Below are 21,956 nucleotides of genomic sequence, written 5' to 3' on the forward strand. Positions count from 1 at the left end.
AACATTTTACATGTTAGAAGCAAGAATAAATTTCTAGAGAAGCCTGAGTGGTTTAATCAGATAAGCGGGGGGGGGGGGGCTCTTGATTTCGGTTTAGGGTACTATCGAGCCCCGCCCCCATCCCGCTAGGGGTGGAGCCTGCTTAAGATTCCCCGTCTTCCTCTCCCTCTGACCCTCTCACCCTCTCTCTCTCTAAATTTTTTTAAAAAAATTTTAAAAAAAGAATAAATTTCTAAATTCAGCCAGCAAGTATTTGTTGAGTGCCTACTTTGTGCAAGACACTGTAATAGGTGCTGGGAATGCAGCCTTGAAGAAGACGGCATCTCTACCTTCATAGAGCTTACAGTTCAAGCACGAATTAGATACACATGTTTGGGGTTACAAAAGGGGTCAGTGTGGGATGCTATGGGGATGACATAACCGTGACAGGGGAGTGGGAGGAGTGGTAGAGGAGCTCCAAGTTGTATAAATATCTGTCCCATGGATTTTCTTTTATTTTTCAAACATACACAGAAGCAAACACAGCGTACCTCTATCCGACATGGTGCTTGGGAACGTGGCGTGACAGAGGCTTCTGTGTGACGGGTGATGGTGAGTGACCCAGGGCTGCCCTCTGGTCCCACTGTCTGTGAGACAGGGTGTCCACCTGGCGAAGGAAGCTGACTGGTATTGGCCCAAGGACCAGGTGATACTTCCATCGGCCTCAGGGGTAGCGTGGCCTTGACCTTGATCTCGTCAACCCGGCGTCCTCTTGGCTGCAGGCTGGCACTAGCCCTCAGCACAGCACAGGAAGCGGGTCCCCTCAAGTACTCTCCCAAAAGGTGGACCAAACTTACCGAAGTCCCAGTCTGCGAGATAACTCCCCCCACGAGACGACCCAGCCTACTGGTGACTCCGCCCACATGGGGGTCCGAGGCAGATGCCGGCTGGGGGCGGAGACGCGTTGCGGGAACTTGATTGGCTCTTCAGTTTGAGCCGCGTGGGAGGGCGGGGCGAGGCCGGCGGGAGGCGGAGCTTGCGGCCAGGCGGGCTGCTTGGCGCCCGCTGGGGAAATGGATGCTCTGCAGGTCCGCGGGCGCCGGGGGCGGGGAAAGCACTCGCTCGGAGGCGCGCTGGCCCCGCCCGGGACCCGGCCGGAGCTCGGGGCCGCCCCCTTCCTCCCTCACTGGCGCTGGGCTGAGCTCGGAGCCGAGAAACGGAGTCGGCCCTGAGCTGAGTGTTTGGTTTTTGGGTGGCGGCAGCCTGAGGAGGAACATGGCGCTCCTAGGCAACGGAGCAGAGCTGGAGGCGGACGAGGTACTGACTGGTGGGGGTGCGGGCACTGCCCCTGGAGTCCCGGAGGGATGAGCGAACCTGGGTAGGGACCGCCAAGGTCCCGCCCCCTTGGTTCCCAGTTCGGGACAGGCAACCTCCCGTCGGAGGAAGGGGCACGGGCTGTGGATGGGGGCACCCGGTCTGGGAGGTCTGTCCCCGCGCGAGCGTGGAGGGCGCTCGGAGCGGAGGCGGTGCGGACGTTCTGGGCGCCCGCACGGTGGGGTCGTGGTTATAGAGGACACCACGTCGGAACTGCGGGTGATGGGTGCGAGAGCGCGGGATCCGCTGCACTGCGCTGTTCTGAGCTTCTTCAGGAGCGCCTGGGCTTTTTTTTTTGAAGTCTGACCCTGAAGTCCCGACACTGGCCCTCTGGGGTTTGCGGAATATCACTTCTATGGAAGTTTCCAGGTGTCAGAACTGAAAGGCTTACAGTTGGGGACAGGAGGGGGTTAGCTGGGGGCGGGGGGTAGAAGACACCCGGGGGTGTCTGCTCGAGCGGGCTGGGCAGGGGCTGCCGAGGGGCGGGAGGGCTGGGGACCGGAGCAGCCGCCCAGGAGTTGGTGCTTTCTCCTCGGTCCACAGGGCACAGGCCTTTCCCATGCAGGTCCGCAGTGTCGGTGGTGGACGGGGGAAGGCGCTTTGAGAACCGACTCCAGCCTCCTGACTTCTCAACTGTATTTGAGTCATTAGTCACTTCCTCCTGTGGCCGACGCGCGGGGGTCTGAGCACCCTCGGGCGCGCGCGCTGGACCTGTTGATTCATGGACTGTTCCTTTCAGCACTTGGCAGATCGGTCGAGACGCTCCCTCTTGCGCTGGAAGTTGAGGCCGGCAGCAGGAGCAGCAGCCGCAGCACCCACAGTTGCTGCTGCTGCCATTTTACCTGACTTGAATTTTACAAGTCGCTGCCGGGGGAGGTTTAGTTTCAAATGATGCAATAGTGGAAGATCTGGAGGAGGCAGGTTAAGATTCCTGTCCATCCCTTTAATGTTGGGAAACTCCTGACAATGAATACTGTGTTTTCAGTGTACCCCTTAAAATAAAAGCGAAACAAAAACTAAACTACAGCTCCTTTACACGATGGACAGGCAAGAGGGCAAGCCAGGCTGTTTAAAACCTTTACAGCCAGTCCCTTGTAATGAGGACCCCCGAGATCACAAACCAATGAACTAGAGCTTGCTAAATTGCATCTTTTTATTGTTGAAACTTTTACACTACACGTAAAGGCAGATGATGAAGTAGCGTATTTGTTGCTATTTTCATCCATGACAACCTTTCTTTATTTATAGCTTTAGACTGTCTCTTGGTATGACCTGGAGGCTTCTGTTTTTCTTTCTTCCTGTCTTAGTTCTTTTCTATAATGGAGGTAGTAAAACGTTCATCGTGCTTTGACTATACATACACTCCCTTCCTCAAAAGTTTTTGTGACTGTCTGTTGCATATTAAATTAAGTATTCGTATGCCTGTCATGCAGGGCCCTCTGTGGTATGATCTCAATTTGATGTTCCAGCCCATCCCCAGCTGCTTCCCTATGTATAATCAGTTAGTTTAACCGTGTTATGCCCGTATTATAAATGAGGAAACAAGACTGGCAGTACATAGTAAATGTGAATTGAAATTTTTGAATCCCTAGTCAGCTTATCTAAAAAGATTTGGTACTCTTAGGACTATATAATGTCAGGGCATTGTTGAGCTAGAAAAGGGGATGCTGTTAATTAATGCTTGGACAATAGTTGTAAACTGGGACTGTCCTGGGCATTTCGAGACCTACAGCCACTCTAGCCATACCCACTGTCTACAAGGTGAACTGAAGTGTTGAGATGCATGAGGTAGGGAGGAGGACTCTAGGTCTGTGGGGGAAGTTAGGTTTTGAACAGCAGAGAGCTTGGCACACAGATTCTTGATAAATATACATTTGTTGAATGAATGAATAAAAGCATAAATGATGTTGCTTAATAATTTTCTCAGTGTTTGCTATATCTTTCATTTATTAAATTCAATACCTATTAGATTCCTGTTACATGTAAGGTACTAATTGGTCCCAGGAGATGAACAAAGTACAAACAGAATTTTTTTGTTCCTGCCAGATTCGCTTTTGTCCCTCCATGGTACACCATTTCTATTGGTAGAAATTTTGCAAACATTTATTGAACATTTGCTCTGTGCTCAAACTTGGTAGGTGCCTTAGAAAGAGAAGACACAGTTTTAGCTCTCTAGGATTTTTTTGGCTAGATAGGGAGATAGGACATGTGTACAAGAACTCTAGAATAGAGCTCAAGGCAAGGTAAGCAAGTACGAAGTACTGCATCGTGGACTGGGTACACCTTTCTTATTTGTAGAAAGTCCCTAGTCTTTCAGTGGGCTGAAGCACTGTACCATGAATGAACAAGACCCTGTTTGTCAGTTTTACTGGGCATTTGAAGCTAAAATGGCTATTTCAGCTGGGGAACTTTTTTAAACACTTAATATATTTGATAGTCTTTGTGGCCATTAATTTATATTCCAGAGGAGTAGAAGGGACAAAGTGGTGTAGTTGGAAAAGTAGTAGGCTAGGGATTAGATGAACTGGGCTCTCTGTCACTAATTTGTCCAGTAGCCAGTTACGAATTATGTGTGCAGACATCTGCCTCCAGATACAGCAGTGAACTGGACTGATCAGGTCTCTTTCTATAGCTAGTGATTTCATTGAGCAAGTCTCTCTTTCTCTTAGGGTTCTTTTAAATTTCCTCATCTGAGGAAGGAGAGGCTGGATGAGCCCTAAGTGTTCTTCCAGTTCTAGAAGTCTATGCTTTTTGTGGGGAAGCTCCTTTTTGGGAGAAGAGCTAATAATATGGGAATTCCCTTTCTTTCAAAGTTTCTAAGGAGATGATAGTAGTAGAGGAGCTGTCATGGTAGCTGGTGGATGGGGTGCTTTCCTGGGTGAACTGGTGTTTGTTGTTGTTTTGTTTTGTTTTGTTTTTTCCTGTTTAGTTGCTAGGAGGATAAATGTGGGAACATAGAAGTTAGGGCTTGCAACCTCAAGGGTGGCAAAAATTGTTTCTGGAGGGAGGCAGAAGCATTTTAGATATTGTAATGGTTTTGTAGCCCTTCAGAGCTTGGTCAACAATATCTTATTAACATTAAAATTTCTCTCATTGAGTTTTCTTGGGTATTAGGTAAGCAATGTAGACATCAAGTTCTTGGGAGATATACAGATGTATGCAAACCTACTATAAACCTATGGCAAATAGGTGGCTAGGATTGGAGGATTTTCTATCAGTTACTTGATCTTGAAGTCATCTTTTTCTTTCTTTCTTTTTTTTAAATAAGATTTTATTTATTTATTTGAGAGAGAGAGAGTGAGTAGGAGAAGGGAGAAGGTCAGAGGGAGAAGCAGACTCCCTGCTGAGCAGAGAGTCCAACATGGGGTCCGATCCTGGGACTCTGGGATCACGCCTGGGCGGAAGGCTGACGCTTACCCGACTGAGACACCCAGGCGCCCCTGAAGTCATCTCTTTCTTGATGACCTCCTCATATGTGTAGGCTGCCCATTGGCTACCTTGTGGATGTTGCTTATGTTTGGCGCTGAGTGTTTTTGTGCATAACTTGGTATTTGAGAATTAAAGAGGAATAGTTTATATTTTATTATTTAATCCTCCTCAAGTAATTCAGTCCACCAGTAGTTGTCAAGTACTGAAAAGAAAAAATATTGATAGTATCTGAATGACTAACTAGCAGCTACTTAAGTTAAAAATTGTTTTCTCTAGGGGCGCCTGGGTGGCTCAGTCATTAAGCATCTGCCTTCGGCTCAGGGCTTGATCCCAGAGTCCTGGGATCGAGCCCCACATCAGGCCCCTCCACTGGGAGCCTGCTTCTTCCTCTCCCACTCCCCCTGCTTGTGTTCCCTCTCTCGCTGGCTGGCTCTCTCTCTGTCAAATAAATAAAAATCCTAAAAAAAATGGTTTTCTCATAGGAAAAAAAAGTTAAGTTCACTAAAATTAACTTTTTTTTTAAAGTTTATTTTTATGTATTTATCTAGGTAATTTCTATACCCCATGTGAGTTGTGAACTCACAACCCCAAGATCAAGAATTGCATGCTCTTCCCAATAAGCCAGCCAGGCACCCCAAAAAATAACTTTTTAAAAAAAATAACAAAAAAAATTTTTAAAGTAAGCCCCGTGCCCAGGGTGGAGCCCAGCATGGGGAGCTGAAATAAAGAGTTGGATGCTTAACCAAATGAGCCACCTAGGTGTCCCTAAAAAATAACTTTTTTTTTTAAAAGATTTTATTTATTTATTTGACAGAGAGAGGGAGAGCCAGCGAGAGAGGGAACACAAGCAGGGGGAGTGGGAGAGGAAGAAGCAGGCTCATAGCGGAGGAGCCTGATGTGGGGCTCGATCCCATAACGCCAGGATCACGCCCTGAGCTGAAGGCAGACGCTTAACGACTGAGCCACCCAGGCGCCCCTAAAAAATAACTTTTAAGAGGATAATTTTTCAATTGTTTTACCTTCACTGGAAAAATAGCAGTGTTGAATGTCTTTTAAAAATTTGGTTACATAGCTATTATTATGTAGAAGTTAGAAATTTGCGTGTGTAATTTGCTATATTACATTAAAAGCTACTCAGCAAATATAGTTATAAAGTTAAATGTTAATAGCTTTAAAATTTTTAATTTAACTAAAATATGTATTCAGTTATTCCAAATTCATTATTGAATAAAAAGAATAAACTTTATACTTGCTCTTTTAATGTATTAAAGCATTTTAAGATTTCATGGTGGGTGTTGTTAGGAAAAAATGTCTAATAGGGCTCCTTAGGAGGGCAATAATGAAAAAAGTTGAGAAACACCGAGTTGGAGAAAGAAATAGCTCATGTGGCAGATGCTTTCATGGTCTGCCTTTGGCTCAGGATTTATTTAATTTTTTAATTTTAATTTTAATATTATTTTTTTTTGGCTCAGGATTCTTTTTAGGTCTAATTTTTTAAAAAGATTTTATTTATTAGAGAGAGAGAGTGCAAGTGTGTGCTGGGGCATTGGGCAGGGGGAAGAGGGAGAGGAAGAGGGACAAGCAGATGCCCTGCTGAGCATGGAGCCCGACTTGGGCTCAATCCCAGGACCCTGAGATAATGACCTGAGCTGAAATCAAGAGTCAGACGCTTAACTGACTGAGCCACCCAGGCACCCCAGATCTAATTCTAATTTAGAAAATTTATTCATTGGTGGGGTGCCTGGGTGGCTCAGTCATTAAGCATCTGCCTTCGGTTTGGGTCGTGGTCCCAGGGTCCTGGGATCGAGCCCTGCATCGGGCTTCCTGCTCAGCTGGGAATCTGCTTCTCCCTCTCCCACTCGCCCTGCTTATGTTCCCTTTTGCTGTCTCTCTTTGTCAAATAAATATATAAAATCTTTAAAAAAAATTTATCCATTGGAATTTTAGATGAAGTTTAGATAAGATTGATTGCTACAATTTTTAAAAAAAATTTTAAGAAGACTTGATTTATTTACTTATTTACTTATTTGACAAAGAGAGAGAACGAGAGAGTGAGAGCAAGCAAGCACAAGCAGGGGAAGCAGCAGAGGAAGAGGGAAAAGCAGACTTCCTGCTGGGCTCAATCCTAGGACCCTGGGATCATGACCTGAGCTGAAGGCAGACAATTATCCGACTGAGCACCAGGCTCCCTGATTGCTACAATTTTTTTAAGAATCAGATTTGTTCTTTCATTCCACCAGTGTTCACTGAGTGCCTGGTCCATAGATGCTGGAAGTACACACTAAGTGCACACTAAGATAAGACAACATTACTGCCCTTGAGGGACGTACACTGTAGCAAAAGACACAGTTATATGAGTAACTAGTTAAATCTTTGGGTCAAGGTAGATTTTAGGTAGAAGGGCCATGTAATTTATCATCCATAGCAGGGCAGTATGAGAGTAAATGGGTGCTTTCAGTAGTTACCCTAGGACAACAGGTGCAACACAGGGATGCCACCCTAGTTTAGGGGCTGGCAGGGACTTTAAGGAAGAGATGGTATTTGAACTGGGTCTTGAATGGTGAGGAGGCTTGTGCTGGGCAGAGCAAGTGGGATACGGCACAGGCTTGGTGGAAGTTGAGATGGGCAAGGATGAGAGCACGTGTGGGTTCAGCAGGGCGCTCAGCATGTGGGAGGGAGAGCCAGTAAGGGCTGAGACTGCAAAGTGTAGCTTGGATCATGTGGTGCAGTGTCTGGAACATTGTGCTAAGGAGTTTGGGTTAAATCTCCTAAAAAACGGGAATCTGGGAGGTTTTTTAGGTAGGCAGGTGGGGTAAGGATATTTATTTTAGAAAGATTAATGTGGTAAAGTTGATGCAGCCAGACTGTGGAGGTGGCAGCAGGAAGGGTGAGTGGCTGTTGTAACAGTTAGTGTGGGAGGAGGTGAGGACTGAAGTGGAGCAGAGGCCACAGGCTTCCAGAGAAGAGGCCAGATGTGAGGGAAAACATGGAGAAGGAAGGGGCTTGGGGGCCTTTATCCTAGTTTGAGGGCCAGTGGATGGGGAGTGGTGGGGAGCTGCTCAGTGATAGTTCTGGGTTCCTGTGTGGCTTGGCGGTGGTGCTATTAACACAGGAGGAGTGGGCAGAGAGGATGGGGGAGGACCTGACATAGAATGTGCTCACCTTTGTCACTCACTGTGACTCTCCTTACCAAGGGGAGCATGAGCCCTTTGTTTATAAGGGCATGAGTCTGGGCCAGGTTAAGAAAAGCGTGTTTGTAAATTGGTTCTGCAGGTTAGTGGAAGGAAAAAAATAGCGTCCGTTTATACCATCAGACCCTTACTCCTGCTCAGGTTAACCAACAGGCAGTTTTCCTGAAATGTTCATTCTTTTGTCTCTTGAGATGCCGTCTATACTTGGAATGCCATCTTCTCAGGGAAACTTGCCTTCCTTTTCTTTTCCCCTTCCCTTCATACTTGGATAACCCCTTCCTTGCTTTCAAGTCCAGGAGCAGAGGTATGCTGTCTCTCGAGGCTGGTCTTGGATCTTCCTGGCGTTAGCTGTTTGCCTTCTTATCTTAGTTCCGTGCCCAAGGGTGCAGTTACTAATTATCCACTGTGTTAATCTGATACTGTGAATTCTGTGAGGCTTATGGTTTCTACCTAACCATCTGTTGACATCTCCCCAGCCCCAAGTCTGGGGGGGCCCAGTGGCCTTCTCCGGTGGGTCTCCTGAAGTCACTGTGTGCTCACTTTCCAGAAGATGAATACATGGAGACTGCCCAGGTGCTTGTGAGGCTTCCTGGGGAGAGCTTTCTGCTGGTCTCCACCTGTGTCAGAACTTTTCTTCCACTCACGTTGCTTAGTGGATATTGGTCACACACCCTCGCTGATTGGCTGTGTTGATTTGGTCATCACACCTCTCTAAAGGGACTCCTCAAGTGTTGACTGCCTGGCATTTCATAATGCCATTATGCAACTTATGCTCTTTATTTAAAGACTTTGGGTGTGTAGTAAGTGCTTCTTTGCTGAGATCTGTGGACATGTCCCCTTAGTACTGCTAATATTTTGCTGACATATATGTAGGGCCTATATATTTTTAAATATTTTAATGAAGGAATGCCACATGTATGTATTTGTTGGGTTGGATTGCAACTGGTAAATAAGAATTATTCAGTCTAATTTAATGTGTTGGATATTGCATTAGGTGCTGTAGGGGCAAACACGGCTCCGGCTCTAAGTTATGATCTAGTGGGGAATGGGAGCAGGTGTGTAGACAAATAGACATAATACTCTGTGCTGAGAACCATAGAGGAGGGATACCAGGGTGCTTTGGGAACACAGTGGAGGGCACCTCATCCAAAGGAGGGGATTGGTAGTCAGGAGATGGTTTCCTGGAGGAGGCCACTTCTTAGAAAATCTGGATCTTACAGGGTAAATAGGGGTTGGCTGTGTAGGAGAGAGAGTTGGGGATGAGGGGAGCCCTTAAAGTGTGTCCCAGGGAGAGGGAATGGCAAGCATAAAATATAGAAGTGAGGGAGAGTTGGTGGTGCTCTAGGTGGCAGGGAATGAGTGTGAAAGGTAGGAAGGGCTGTTCGAGTCTTTCTTGCCCAATCGTGGATATCATTGTGTTCATCTAAGGGTGTAAGCTGAGAAGAGGTGTGGAGAGATCAGTGGGTGGTTGGTGGCTCTCTCTGGCAGTGCGTGGAGGCTGATGGGAGGGAGACAGGACCCAAGATGAGGAGGCAGGTAGATTTCTGGTGTTTTGTTTTGTTTGTCCGATGACTGTTACAGCCCTTTGAAGGCTGACTCTATGCCAGGGTGGCTAAGCAGTGGGATAACACAATGGGTAAGATACAGAGCAGATACTTGGGAATACAGACACATGCACACAACTCTGCCCTGAAATAGGGGAGGGCGCAGACAGCATGTACACCCCGGTGCTCCTAGGAAGAGGAGAGGACTTTTCCCAGGGCAGTCATCAGGACATCATGGGGATAGCATGCCCCCACCCACAAGTCAGCTGAGTTGGATTCCTGACCAAGTCTTTGTGTGACTTAGAGCTACCCAGCTGTGTGACTTAGAGCAAGTCCCTTAAACCTTTTGGGCTTCGGTTTCCTCCTAGGTAACGGGAAAGAATTGACATTGACCTTCTATTTCTGAAGTTCTTTTAAGCTTTGACATCTATGATCTAGACAGTGGCTTTTTTTTTTTTAAGATTTTATTTATTTATTTGACAAAGAGCTAGAGAAAGAGCACAAGTAGGCAGAGCAGCAGGCAGAGGGAGAGGGAGAAGAAGGCTCTCCGTTGAGCAGGGAGCCCCACATGGGGCTCGATCCCAGGACCCTGGGATCATGACCTGAGCCGAAGGCAGCCGCTTAACTGACTGAGCACCCAGGTGCCCCTACACAGTGGCTTTTGATCTGGATGGTGAGGGGTGGATTTCAGCAGGCAGCGGTGGAATGAAGGTGTGATCCATTCCACCTTCATTCCTTCAGGCAGAGGGAGCAGCAGAGGAAACGTGCTCGGGCATGGATGAAGCATGACGGAGACCATTGTGCTGAGGCAGAGGGTGTGTGGGAGCTGTGGGCTGAGGCAGGGGAGTCTACTGTGTGTTGTAGCAGATTCTGGCAGACCTTCAGTGCTCAGTGAAGGAGTTTAGGTTTGTTTTATTTTCTAATTTCTTTTTTGATAGTGGGGAGACACATGTATCCTTTCATATTTGGGGAAGGTCTTTCCTTCTCTTTTTTTCGTTTCTTCCTTCTTTCCTTCCCTCTTTTCTCTTCTCTTTTTCTTTTCTTTTCTGTTTTCTTTTTCTCTTTTCTTTTGTTCTTTTTTTTCTTTTCTCTCTGTGTCTCTCTGCCTCTCTCTCTCCCTTCCAGTATAGGAAGCAGTGATGATTCTATGATTCTATTTTAGTTTCCCTTTCTCCTTTCCCAACTCGTTTCTGAAATTTTAAACTAATGACTGTCAGCTGCAATGCAGTGTTTAAGGAGGCAGACAATTCAGATGTGCCTGAGTAATTCCATAAGCTTATGTTTTATCACATAGATTCTTACAAAGTTTTGAGATGCAGAACCACATGACCCACCACTCTGGTGTGGTCAGCAGGACCAGTCCAGGTTTCTCTGTGGCGGGGGTCCCCTTAGTCCTTTTCTCCCTCCCTGCTTCCTTAGACCGCTCTGTCCCAGAGTTCTGGGGGTCCTGGTCTTTTTTCAACTCATGGGTCACAGTTCCTTCCATTCAGAACTAAAGGAAACAAACCTCAGATTCTCACATCATTTTAAGGCCAAATGGGGTGTGATCTCTTCGAAAGGAAGTGGGCAAGACAGATGACTGAGTGGGAGATTCCTGAAGAGAGGGGAATGGGGCCTGACTCCAAAACCTCTCCCAGAAGCACGCATGCGTCATCATCCGTGTGGAAGCATTGACGGGGTGCTCATTGCCCAAGAGCAGCTACGCTCTGTGCAGAGTAGTATCAAGCTTCTGAAGAGGGCCAGCTTGGGTTCAGATCCTGGCTTCCCATTTGCTGTGTGACTGGGCATGTTATTTAACGTGTCTGATGCTCTTCGTTTATAAAATGGGGATAATGATGCCTACCCTAGAAGGTTACTGATGAGGATGAAATAAGAGTTTACTTGACAAAGCACTTGGCATATAGAATTACTCCAAAAATGGTGGTTCTCTTTTTCCATATGCTTTTACCTTAAGATCTTGCTGCCACTGCTTATTATTTATGGGTTTGATGAAGAATCTGCAGCAAATGTTTTAGTGTGTTCAAATATAGTTTTACCTTATTTTTGCAGCCAACTAAGAAGGAAATTCTGTGTAAGCATGTCCGAGAAGCAGGAAATGACTGGCCCAGGGTCGCTCAACTCACTTAGGCACAGAATTGGCATTAGAAGCCAAGTGCTCTAACTCTACATTCAGTGCCCTTCCCACTAGGGTGGCAGACTTTGTCAGAAGGACAAATGCACTCTGCCCTCTTCCTGTCTGTTTTTGTAAATAAAGTTTTTTGTTTGTTTTTGTTCTTTTTTTTTTTTAGAGGGAGAGAGATTAAGCGAGAGAGAGAAAGAGCGTGGAGGGGCAGAGGGAGAAGGAGAGAGAATCCTCAAGCAGACTCCCCGCTGAGCGTGGAGCCTGATTTAGGGCTTGATCCCACATCCCTGAGATCATGACCTGAGCTGAAATCAGGAGTCGGACACTTAACCAACTAAGCCTCCCAGGTGCCCCACAAATAAAGTTTTATTGGGACACAGCCATGCCTGATTGTTTAGGTGTTGCCCATGACTGCTTTCACACTACAACTGCAGAATTGAATAGTTGGGACACAGACTATATGGCCCACATGGCCTAAATATTTATTAGTTCTTTAGGTGATTTCAGGGGCTATGTGTAAGTTTGTTTATAATGTGTTGTAAGCCTTATGAATTAAATTTGCTTATTTCCTTAATACTCATATAAGCATCAAAAACTAGGAAAAAATAGAAATCTGTTTGACACATCCCATGACGTGGTACGGTACAAGTTCTGGAGTTAGATGGACATGGTTTGAATCCCTGCTCCTCCTTGTACAACCTTGGATAAATTAAACTTCAGTTTCATCTGTAAAACGAAGAGAATAGAACCTACTTCAGTGGATTATTGCAGGGATTAAAGCCCTATAAAGTGCTTAGCTTATGGGGTGCAAATGTTGGCCCTTAGCTCTATTGTGGTTGAGACTGCACATGTGGATGCTTGACATTGTTTTCCCAGCCGGTTAAGGAACTGGCTCTGTGAGGGTCAGCCCCTCCACGCTCCACTGCAACTCCCGTCCGGTGGATCCCTTTAGGATAGATGCAGTTAGCTTTCAGGCTAGTCCCAAGACTCCAGCTGGGTCAGTTCTGCGAGTTTATAGTCTTCACACTTTCCTTCCCTGAGGAGGGAGCGGAAACCACTTACCACAAAAGACAGTGGTCAACAGGGGCTCAGTGCAGAACAGTGTTAATATTTGTCAGGAAGGCATTTGGCAGTTATCAGTTATATTTTGAAAATGGCATTTCCCCATCGACACATAAATGGTATGTAACCTTTGGTTTTTCCAAACATTTTGCTGTGCAGGATGGTTCCCTCTTTAACATTGTTGAATGTCGTAACATTCTTTACAGCCTTTTCATGTAGCAACTGGATGTTAACAGGAGACTGTGTTTGGTTACTTAGCATAAGAAGTTAAAAGGTAAAGGAGGTGACAGTGTGTGTGTGCACACTCCTGGCCCTGGAGCAGGTTCTAGGGTTCTTGCTCAACCCCACAGCAATGTGCAATGCCAGACTGCTCTTCCTAAAGTTCAAGTCCTGTTTAAAATCTGTTCACAGGTTCATTGCCTTTGAGATATTATGCAGACACCTTAGCATGGCATATAAGGCCTTCCCTACGACCTAGCTTACTGGTGTTCACACTTTAGTGTGCATAGATCCCCAGGTTAGGGGAGCGGGTGACTTGTTAAGATGCACATTCCTAGGCCCCCTACTGAACCAGTCCTATTCAGTAGGTCTGGGGTGGCTCCCAGAAGTTTGCATTTCTAACAAGACTAATAGTGCTGAAGTGCTTGTGACCTCCCTTCCACTCCCCAGCTCCCAGAAGGTCAGTCCCAGCCTTTAAGATGCTATTCCCTCACCTGGCCAGTTCCTCTTCATCGGTTAAGACTTGTGGACACTTCTCCTCCAGACTTTCTAGATACTCCCTTCTTCCCTCCGCTCCAGGTGCTCAATAACTATATAGTGTTCTTGGCTGCCTGGTAGGAGAAATATCCCTCTTTTGGCACACATGCCATGACATCTGGCAGGGATGGGACGGAGCTGTCCCCTTGTTCCAAAAGGAAAGGGTGTTCTTCTTCCTAGTCGAGAGCAGAAAAGGAACTCCCTTCAGGGGTTTCTAACAATGCGGTATTTTTATCTTCTCAACCAGGAAGGAGAATTTGCATCCACAATCTATTGGCCTGATTTCAATACACTTGAAAAACAGAACAGCTTTATTGAGGTGTAAATACATATCATAAAATTGACTCCTTTTAAGTGTACAATTCAGTGATTGTTAGTAAATTTACAGAATTGTGCACAGATCACCACAATCCAGTTTTTTTTGAAATTGAGGTATAATTAACATAATCTTTGTATTCATTTTAGGTATACAACATATGGTTTGATATTTGTACATACTGCAGATGATCGCCACAATGAGCCTAGTTAACATCTGTCCCCATACATTACTGACATTTTTTTTCTAGCGTTGAGAACCTTTAAGATCTACTCTCTTAGCAGCTTTCAAATATGCAATATGTTATTATTAGCCATAGTCACCATGCTGTGACTATGTCACATCCCCAGGACTTATTTATTTTTTAAGTAGAAATTTGTACATTTTGACCCCCTTCATTCATTTTGCCCACCCCTCTCCCCCCACCACAATCCAGTTAAGAACATTTCCATCACCCCATAAAGATTCCTTCTACCCATTTGCTTTCACCTCAATACACTTTTAACACTTAAAATAATTGAGCAATTTAAAATCACCAGAAGAAAATAAAATTTCTCAGGCAGAAATAAAAAATGAGATGCCATTATATATGATAGGGATAATGCAAAAGTGTTGGCCATCAAAGAACAGGATTGGAGAACAGGGTGCATTTTTTTAAAAAAGATTTTATTTATTTATTTGAGAGAGAGAGAACAACCTGGGGGAGGGGCAGAGCAGAGGGAGAAGCAGACTTCCTGCTGAGCAGGGAGCCCAGTGTGGGGGCTTGGGGCTCCATCCCAGGACCCTGGGAGCATGACCTGAGCTGAAGGCAGATGCTTAACCAACTGAGCCACCGAGGCGCCCCTAACGGTACATTTTGGTCAGCACTTGACTTGGCTCTTACACTGTGACATCATCAGAACAGAGGTTCGAGGGCTGCATGAATTACCCCTGTCCAAATGAAGAATTTGTCCTGTTTGTAGGAAAGCAGATGTGTAGTGTACATGGATAAAAGTTTTTCCTATTTTCTTGTTCATTACCCAAGGCAGATGCTATTTATCCAGTATGTTTAGCTCCTGCTAGAGGAATAAACAAGCAGTTGCTTTTCTAAGCCATTAAGTAGTTGAATCAAACAGGCTATCCCCATAGCTGGTCTTGAGTGGGACAAAGAGTCAAATGAAATCAGCCTCTTTTTAGGCATCACTGAATTTCAGATTTGTTGTGTCTCTTCTTAGGAAGGCATGTGAGAGAGAAGGGAAAGAATATGGGAGGGCTTGCAGGTTAGCAGACGTCACCTGAGAGAGTTCTGCCACTGGCTGGCAGTGTGACCTTGGGTAGGTTACTTAATCTGATTCTCTCTGAGCTTCAGTTTCTCACCAGTCAAATGAGGATTCTAATGCCTACCTCACAGAGGTGCTGTGTGCAGCCCTGGCACCACACCCAGTGCCCCCGTACTATAAATACTGAGTTGCAGCCATTAATTTGAATAGCAACTACGTATTGATTTCATTTTTTATCAGTACATTCAGATGGCTAGAGTTTTATAGAGCAGGAAAGAATCATGGTGAGATGGTATCAAGTACAGCAACTAGCTATATTGAACATCTTGATATTAAATATTCATTTGCTGATATTAATTTGAAGATTTAGTTTTGGGAGAGAAGGTTTTGTTTTGTTTTTATTTTAAAATGCAAGCAGTGGTAAATGTCCTTTTGGAGAACCGGCTCAAGCCAGGTAACCAAGGGCAAGGCAGTCGGAGCCATAGTTTCCCCGCTCCCACAGTGGGGCTAAGTGAAATAACACGTGCAGTCTGGCTGGGGTAGATAGGGAGCTTTCACAAAATGACTATGATGACTATAATTTATTCATACACTTAATGCTTTTAGCAGCGTGAGCTGTTCACATTTCTAACAATTTGCTAATTTAGTACTAATAGCATATGTGTGTATGTGCGTGTGCGTGTGTGTGTGTGTGTGTGTGGTATTTCTCCCCCCTTTTCCAAGTAGAAAACATTGAGATTTGTGGAATTCTTTTTCATCAGACATAAAGCACATCTGCTCTAATTTCATAAATAGTTGAGATGACTTTACTAAGACATGAGACTCCACAAATCAGAATGTTTCTAATTATATTTGGCATTTAAAAAAGTAAAAAGCTACTAGCTTGGGGCGCCTGGGGGGCACAGCGGTTAAGCGTCTGCCTTCAGCTCAGGGCGTGATCCCGGCGTTATGGGATCGAGCCCCACATCAGGCTCTTCCGCTATGAGCCTGCTTCTCCCTCTCCCACTCCCCCTGCTTGTGTTCCCTCTCTCGCTGGCTGTCTCTATCTCTGTTGAATAAATAAATAAAACCTTTAAAAAAAAAAAAGTAAAAAGCTACTAGCTTAGAAAGAATCATTTTCTTCTTCTAAAGGCTTACCTGTTTTTACCTCCCTTTGTAGTTTGCAGAGGAGGAGGTTGCATTTGAATTTAAGTAAGGGTCCCCCTTTTTGATATACACAAGCCCAGTCCCAGTCCACACTTCGGGTGCACATCCTGCGGAAGCAGGTTTCACAGGACAGGAGATTAGGCTCCCCTCAGGGACATGGGACATGCTTACATGAATTCCTGTCTCTTTATTAAAGACCACAAAGCATTCCATTTCAATTGTGGCAATTTGGAGACAATCATCCTTTCTATAATTATTTCAAGAGCAAACACAAGGCTTTGGGGGAACAATTTAAAACGGCATTGTCCAACCAAACCAGCCCTCCCTGTGCCTCATCCACGATTCCCCATCTTTGTTCCCCTCACTTTCCCCTTCTTTTACTTCCACATTTCTGTCATCAGCTAGTCCTGTCGAATCAAGCTCCAGAACATGGCTCCTTACTGCAGGCTGGCTCCTTCTTTCCATCCACACCATCATCGTCTCATGCCCTCCCCTCTTGGACAGCATCCTCGCTGGTCTGCCTGCTCCCTCTTCCTTCTGCAGCCCATTCCACTCTGCAGCCCTCAGACTCATTCACAAACATTAATATGTGTTACCACCCTGCTTAAAACTTTCGTGGCTTTCTAGAATGTTTAGAATGCAATGCATGCTCCTTCCTGTGGTCTATGTGGTCAGGCTTTTGCCTTCCTCCTCTGGCTCACCTGCTGTTCCACCCACCATAGCTTGCAGTAGATCTCCTGAACATACCCGTTTTTTCCCACTGTGGTGCTCTTGCATGTTTCTCCAGCCTGGCAAGGCTTCAGCCAGCTCTTCACATGACCGGCTCCTTCTTAACTTTCCATCCTCACTTTAAAGATCAGGTTCCAAGTGAGGCTTTCCTGGGGTTCTGTCTTCAAAGCAGCCTTTCTCTTTTCCCTTTTATGCATCCTGTGTATTTCCTCTTTGATATAATCACAGTCTGTATTATCTTGTTTATTTTCTTCTGTGTCATCTGCCTCCATCAGGTTTCAGTGCCAGAAGCAGAAACTGCTGTGGGTCATTTAAGTAACGAGTTTAAGAAGGGAAGTAGGCGTTTACAAACCGCGCAGAGGGGCTGAAGCAGCATCTCTAGGCTGAGCCTCCAGAAATGACCTTCAGTGCCATCCAGAGCTGACTCACTAGGAGAGGTGCTCATCCTCCTTGGCTGATGGTTCTTGAGCTAAATGTTCATGGCACTTTGCAGTAACTGTCATTCAGGGATCAAGAAACCAGAATCCAGAAGCTTCGATCGCCACTGCTTTTCATATACAGGACGCTGGAAAATGGACGCTGGAGCATTGCTTTTGAAACTACTTCAGCTTCTGGGATGCCTGGGTAGCTCAGTCCGTTGAGCATCTGACTCTTGATCTCAGCTTGGGTCTTGATCTCAGGGTTGTGAGTTCAAGCCCCTCATTGCGCTCCGCACTGGATGTGGAGCCTACCAAAAAAAAAAGTATATGAAACTACCTTAGCTTCTTTACTTTTGTTTGACAGCAGAAAAGGTCAGAAAGGGGCAGGAAAATGGCCTCAGCCTTCTGGCTCTTGTACAGTTGTATCTTAGTTGGTCTAGCTTAATTTTCACCCCGAGTCAGTTTGCTTCTTCTACAGCTGCAAAGCTACAAGGCTCTCAGGAGCTCCTCTCTGTACAGCGTATTGAAGTTCCTCGCATGTCTGTTATAAGCCGAACAAAACTGTGTTACGATTGATTTCTTCTGTTGTCTTTAGCCGCCTCTCAGCCTCTTAATTTTGGCAGTTTTTTGTTTTCAGAATGGCTGCACATTTTTGCCAGTTTTCACTATAGTTAGCTCTCTATTAATTAAAAAGAAATGATTTAAAGAGACAGTTTTAGAGTTTAGAGGTCTATTATTCTGATATAAATGCCGATGGCTCTTTAGCTTCCCCTCCAAGTATGTAGAGCAGGGAGTAAACAGCTAAGAATTGGTAATGAAACAGTTTCAGGTGGCAGCAAATCAAGCAGATATTTAGTATTCTTATTGTAATAAGGTCCGTTTTGTAATGTACCTTGGTGTGTAAGTCAGTGGCTACATACCGCAGTTTTCATTAGGAGAATCAGAAAAAGAACTGAATATTATTGCTAAAGTTTAGATGTACCTTAACCGTGTAAGATTCCTAGGCAAAACAGAATTCTCATAATAAGCAAGTTCTAAGTATTAGAATATGTTCGGAGGGGATAAAAGTGGGAAGTTTAAAAGTTGCCTAGGCCAAATGTGGGACAGTTTGAGTGCAAAAATAATTAAGGACAGTGATGTGTACAGGCCATTTTAAATAATAGGACTCCGTGAGCCCATATCAATGATAACTAACTAGATACATAAATGGGGGATATGGGAGGGCTTTCACTTTCAGTAAAAGGAGGGAGTGCTGGAGTTGGAAGATCAGTCTTTAGCCATCAGAGTGAAGAGTGAGTAAGGCAGCTATCACTAGGTGCTGATCTAGGGCAAATTTTGATGAGGAGAATATTTACATGGTCTTTTTTTTTTTTTTAAGATTTATTTGAGAGAGAGAACGAGCACAAACATGAGTTGGGAGGGGGGAGGGACAGAGGGAGAGAATCTTAAGCAGTCTCCTTCCCTGAGCATGGAGCCCAGTATAGAGCTCAATCTCATTATCCTGAGTTCATGACCCGAGCTGAAAACCCAGAGTTGGATGCTCAACTAATTGAGCCACCCAGGCTCCCCTATTTACACGGTCTTACACTGTCTCACCACAAACGCCTTCTTAATGGCAAGACAAAACAGTAACTGTGCAGTGGAGAAATCAGACAGCACCTTGGCCAGGTGATCACAATTAGTATCAACAGTGATGGCAGATGAACATCTGTGCCTCCAGATAGAAATGACCTGACAAGGACACAGCGTCCCTTCTGTAGTAGCCTAGCCTGGATCTAATCATGGGGAAACATCAGAGAAACTTTATCTTTTTGTTTTTATTTTTAAAAAAGATTTTATTTATTCATTTTACAGAGAGGGGGGGGGAGTGCACAAGCAGGGGCAGAGGCAGAGGGAGAAGCAGACTCCCCTGCTGAGCAGGGAGCCCGATGTGAGGCTCAATCCCAGGACCCTGGGATCATGACCTGAGCCGAAGGCAGACGCTTCACGGACTGAGTGCCCCAGGTGCCTCTCAGAGAAACTTTAAATAAGGAAGGTGGAAAGTTCTATTTCAAAAGAAAAAAAAAGGAGAGGAGTGCTGTACTCCAAAAGTAGCAATGTCATAAAAGACAAAGACTGTGAGAATATTCCGGATTAAAGGGGGTGAAGGAGACATGACTCCTAGATAGACCCTGTACAGTAGGAGAAAAGTGCCAGAAAGGAGAATTGTTGGGTCAATTGACAAAACTGGAATATGGGCCGTAGTTTCCGGTAGTTAAATTTATTGTAGTGGATAACTGTATGGTGGTTACAAAAGAGATTATTCTTATTTTTAGGAAATATACCCTAAAGTATTTATAAGCAAGGGGCCACAATAAATGTAATTTACTCTCAAATGGGTCAGAAAAAAGAGTAGCTAAGTAGCTAGGTAGAAAAGAAGGAGAAGGGAGGGGAGAGGAGAGAGGAGAGTAGATTATAAAGCAAACAGGGCAAAGTGTAAATAATAGAGGAATCTGAAATAATGGCACACAGGTGTTCTTTTTATTATTCATATTCTGGTAACTTCTGTAACTTTAAAATTATTTCTGAATAGAGTTTAAAAAAAAGTTAACTAGTTACTAAAAGTGCTGTTTACTTACCCTGGACATGGAGGCAACTGGGTTATGAAACAGATTCAGCTGAAATGTCATGTTACTTTATTTTGCAGGAGTTTTTTTTCTAGGTATGTTGAATCTGCTTGTCTTGAAGTAATACTTTACCCTTTCTTTATATTGTACTAATTGTTCATTCTTTTTTACATTATACAAATAATACATAAAACCATTCTTGTTACAGAAGATCTAAATGATGCGGAAGTCAAAACGTGGTCTTTCCTTTACCATTCCCTCCCTTCTTAGAAGAAATCAGCATTAAGAGTTTTTATAAATATATACTATACAGCTTTCCTAGGATTAGGCTTTTCATTTAATATATCTTAGAAATATTTCTACTCTTTGCTTTATTCTTTATAAAATTACTGAAGGGGATTGGGTAATGTAACTGTATTGTTACTTATTTACTATTTCTGTGTAGAAGATCATTTAGGTAGTTTCTAATTTTTTTCACAATATAGTATGTTCCATAATAGATGGACCCTTGTGCGTGTGTATAAATATTATAATAGCAGAGAATCCTAGAAGTAGTAATGCTGTGTCAGTGTATATATATTTAATTTTTTAAAATAGATACTGTAAGGCTGACTTCTAAATAGATTGTAGCAAAGGTATATGTTCACTTTCCAGCATCTCTGCCAAGTGTGGATATTATCAGTCTTATACATTTACGTCAATCATATGACAAAATAATACGATTTTTTAGGTGCTTTTTTTTTTTTTTTTTTTAAGTAGACTACACACCCAGCATGGAGTCCGACATGGGGCTTGACCTCAGGACCCTGACCTCAAGACCTGAGCTGAGATGAAGAGTCAGACAATTGACTGAGCCATCCAAATGCCCCTTTTTAGGTGCATATTTGCAGGTTTATTGGCTATTGGCTTTCTTCTTCAGTGAACTGTATTTTCACACCCTTTATTGAGTTTTTGGTTGTTTGTCTCTTTCTTATTGCCCTGTAAGAGTTCTTTATTTATTATGGATAGTAATTTTTTTGTCTGGTAAAGATGTCTTAAATATTTTCTCCTAGCTGTATGCTTGTCTGGGAAGTTTAAAAATTTCATGTAGCCAAATCTTTCATTCTTTTTTTTTATGGTTCCTGGGTTTTTGTCTTAGAAAGATTGTTCCTATTTCAAGATTATTAAAAAAATATTCTCTATACATTATCTCGTGTGTGTGCGCATGCGTATGTATACTTAATCTATATCAAAATTTGTGTATGGGCTTAATTTTATTTTTGTCCCAACAGAAAACCAATTAACTTGGCATCATTTATTAAATAATTTATTCTTCTTTCTCCAATTGAAAAATGTAACTGAATTATAAAATAAATTCCTATAGGTATAGGAATTTGTGTTTGTATTCCTTATTATGTTCTATTGATATATATATATAATTATATCTGTATCTATATCTATATCTATATCTATATCTATATCTATATCTATATCTATATCTATATCTATCTATATCTATATCCCTGTGCCAATTCCACAGCTTTAATTTGGCCAGGAAAATCCTGTTTTCCTTTCAGATAACTTTAGAACTACTTATAAGGTTTCTTGGCATGATGGATAGGAGCTCAGGCTATGGAGTCAGGCCTGTGTATAAACCATTTATTAGCTCTGGGATGCTAATTACATTTCTTTTAGAGCAATGCTATCTGATTTATATGAGACAATATCTTAAAAAGAAAGCATAATACTTGGTGTATAAACATGCTAAATATTTTATATATTCTCATAGTGACAGAGATTCGATGTGTTCAATGACAGTGTTATAGCTTATTAATCAGAATAGCCCAGGGCTGCCTGGGTGGCTTAGTTGGTTAAGTGTCCACCTTGGGCTCCGGTCGTGATCTCAGGGTCTTGGAATCGAGCCCTGCATCGGGCTCCCTGCTCAGCGGGGAGTCTGCTTCTCCCTCTCCCTCTGTCTCTAGCTTGCTGTCTCTCAAATAAATAAATAAAATCTTAAAAAAAAAGAATAGCTTTTACATTGACTA

The 21,956-nt window shown here is 43.9% G+C and overlaps 1 protein-coding gene across 2 annotated transcripts in view; it reads left to right on the forward strand.

The window, feature by feature from the left end:
- Positions 1-1,025: 1,025 nt before the first annotated feature.
- Positions 1,026-21,956, forward strand: part of TTC39B (tetratricopeptide repeat domain 39B) — a 117,629-nt gene continuing 96,698 nt past the window's right edge. The window contains exon 1 of one of the 2 annotated variants that reach the window (XM_045780704.2): positions 1,026-1,296. In XM_045780704.2, coding sequence (XP_045636660.2) covers positions 1,057-1,296 — 240 coding nt within the window. In that variant the 5' untranslated portion in view covers positions 1,026-1,056. The remainder of the gene's footprint in view (positions 1,297-21,956) is intronic. The other variant, XM_045780705.2, reaches the window with a different exon arrangement.

This window comes from Ursus americanus, chromosome 18 (assembly GCF_024610735.1).
Source record: "Ursus americanus isolate L20-20 chromosome 18, mUrsAme1.1.p, whole genome shotgun sequence".
NCBI classification, from domain to species: domain Eukaryota; kingdom Metazoa; phylum Chordata; class Mammalia; order Carnivora; family Ursidae; genus Ursus; species Ursus americanus.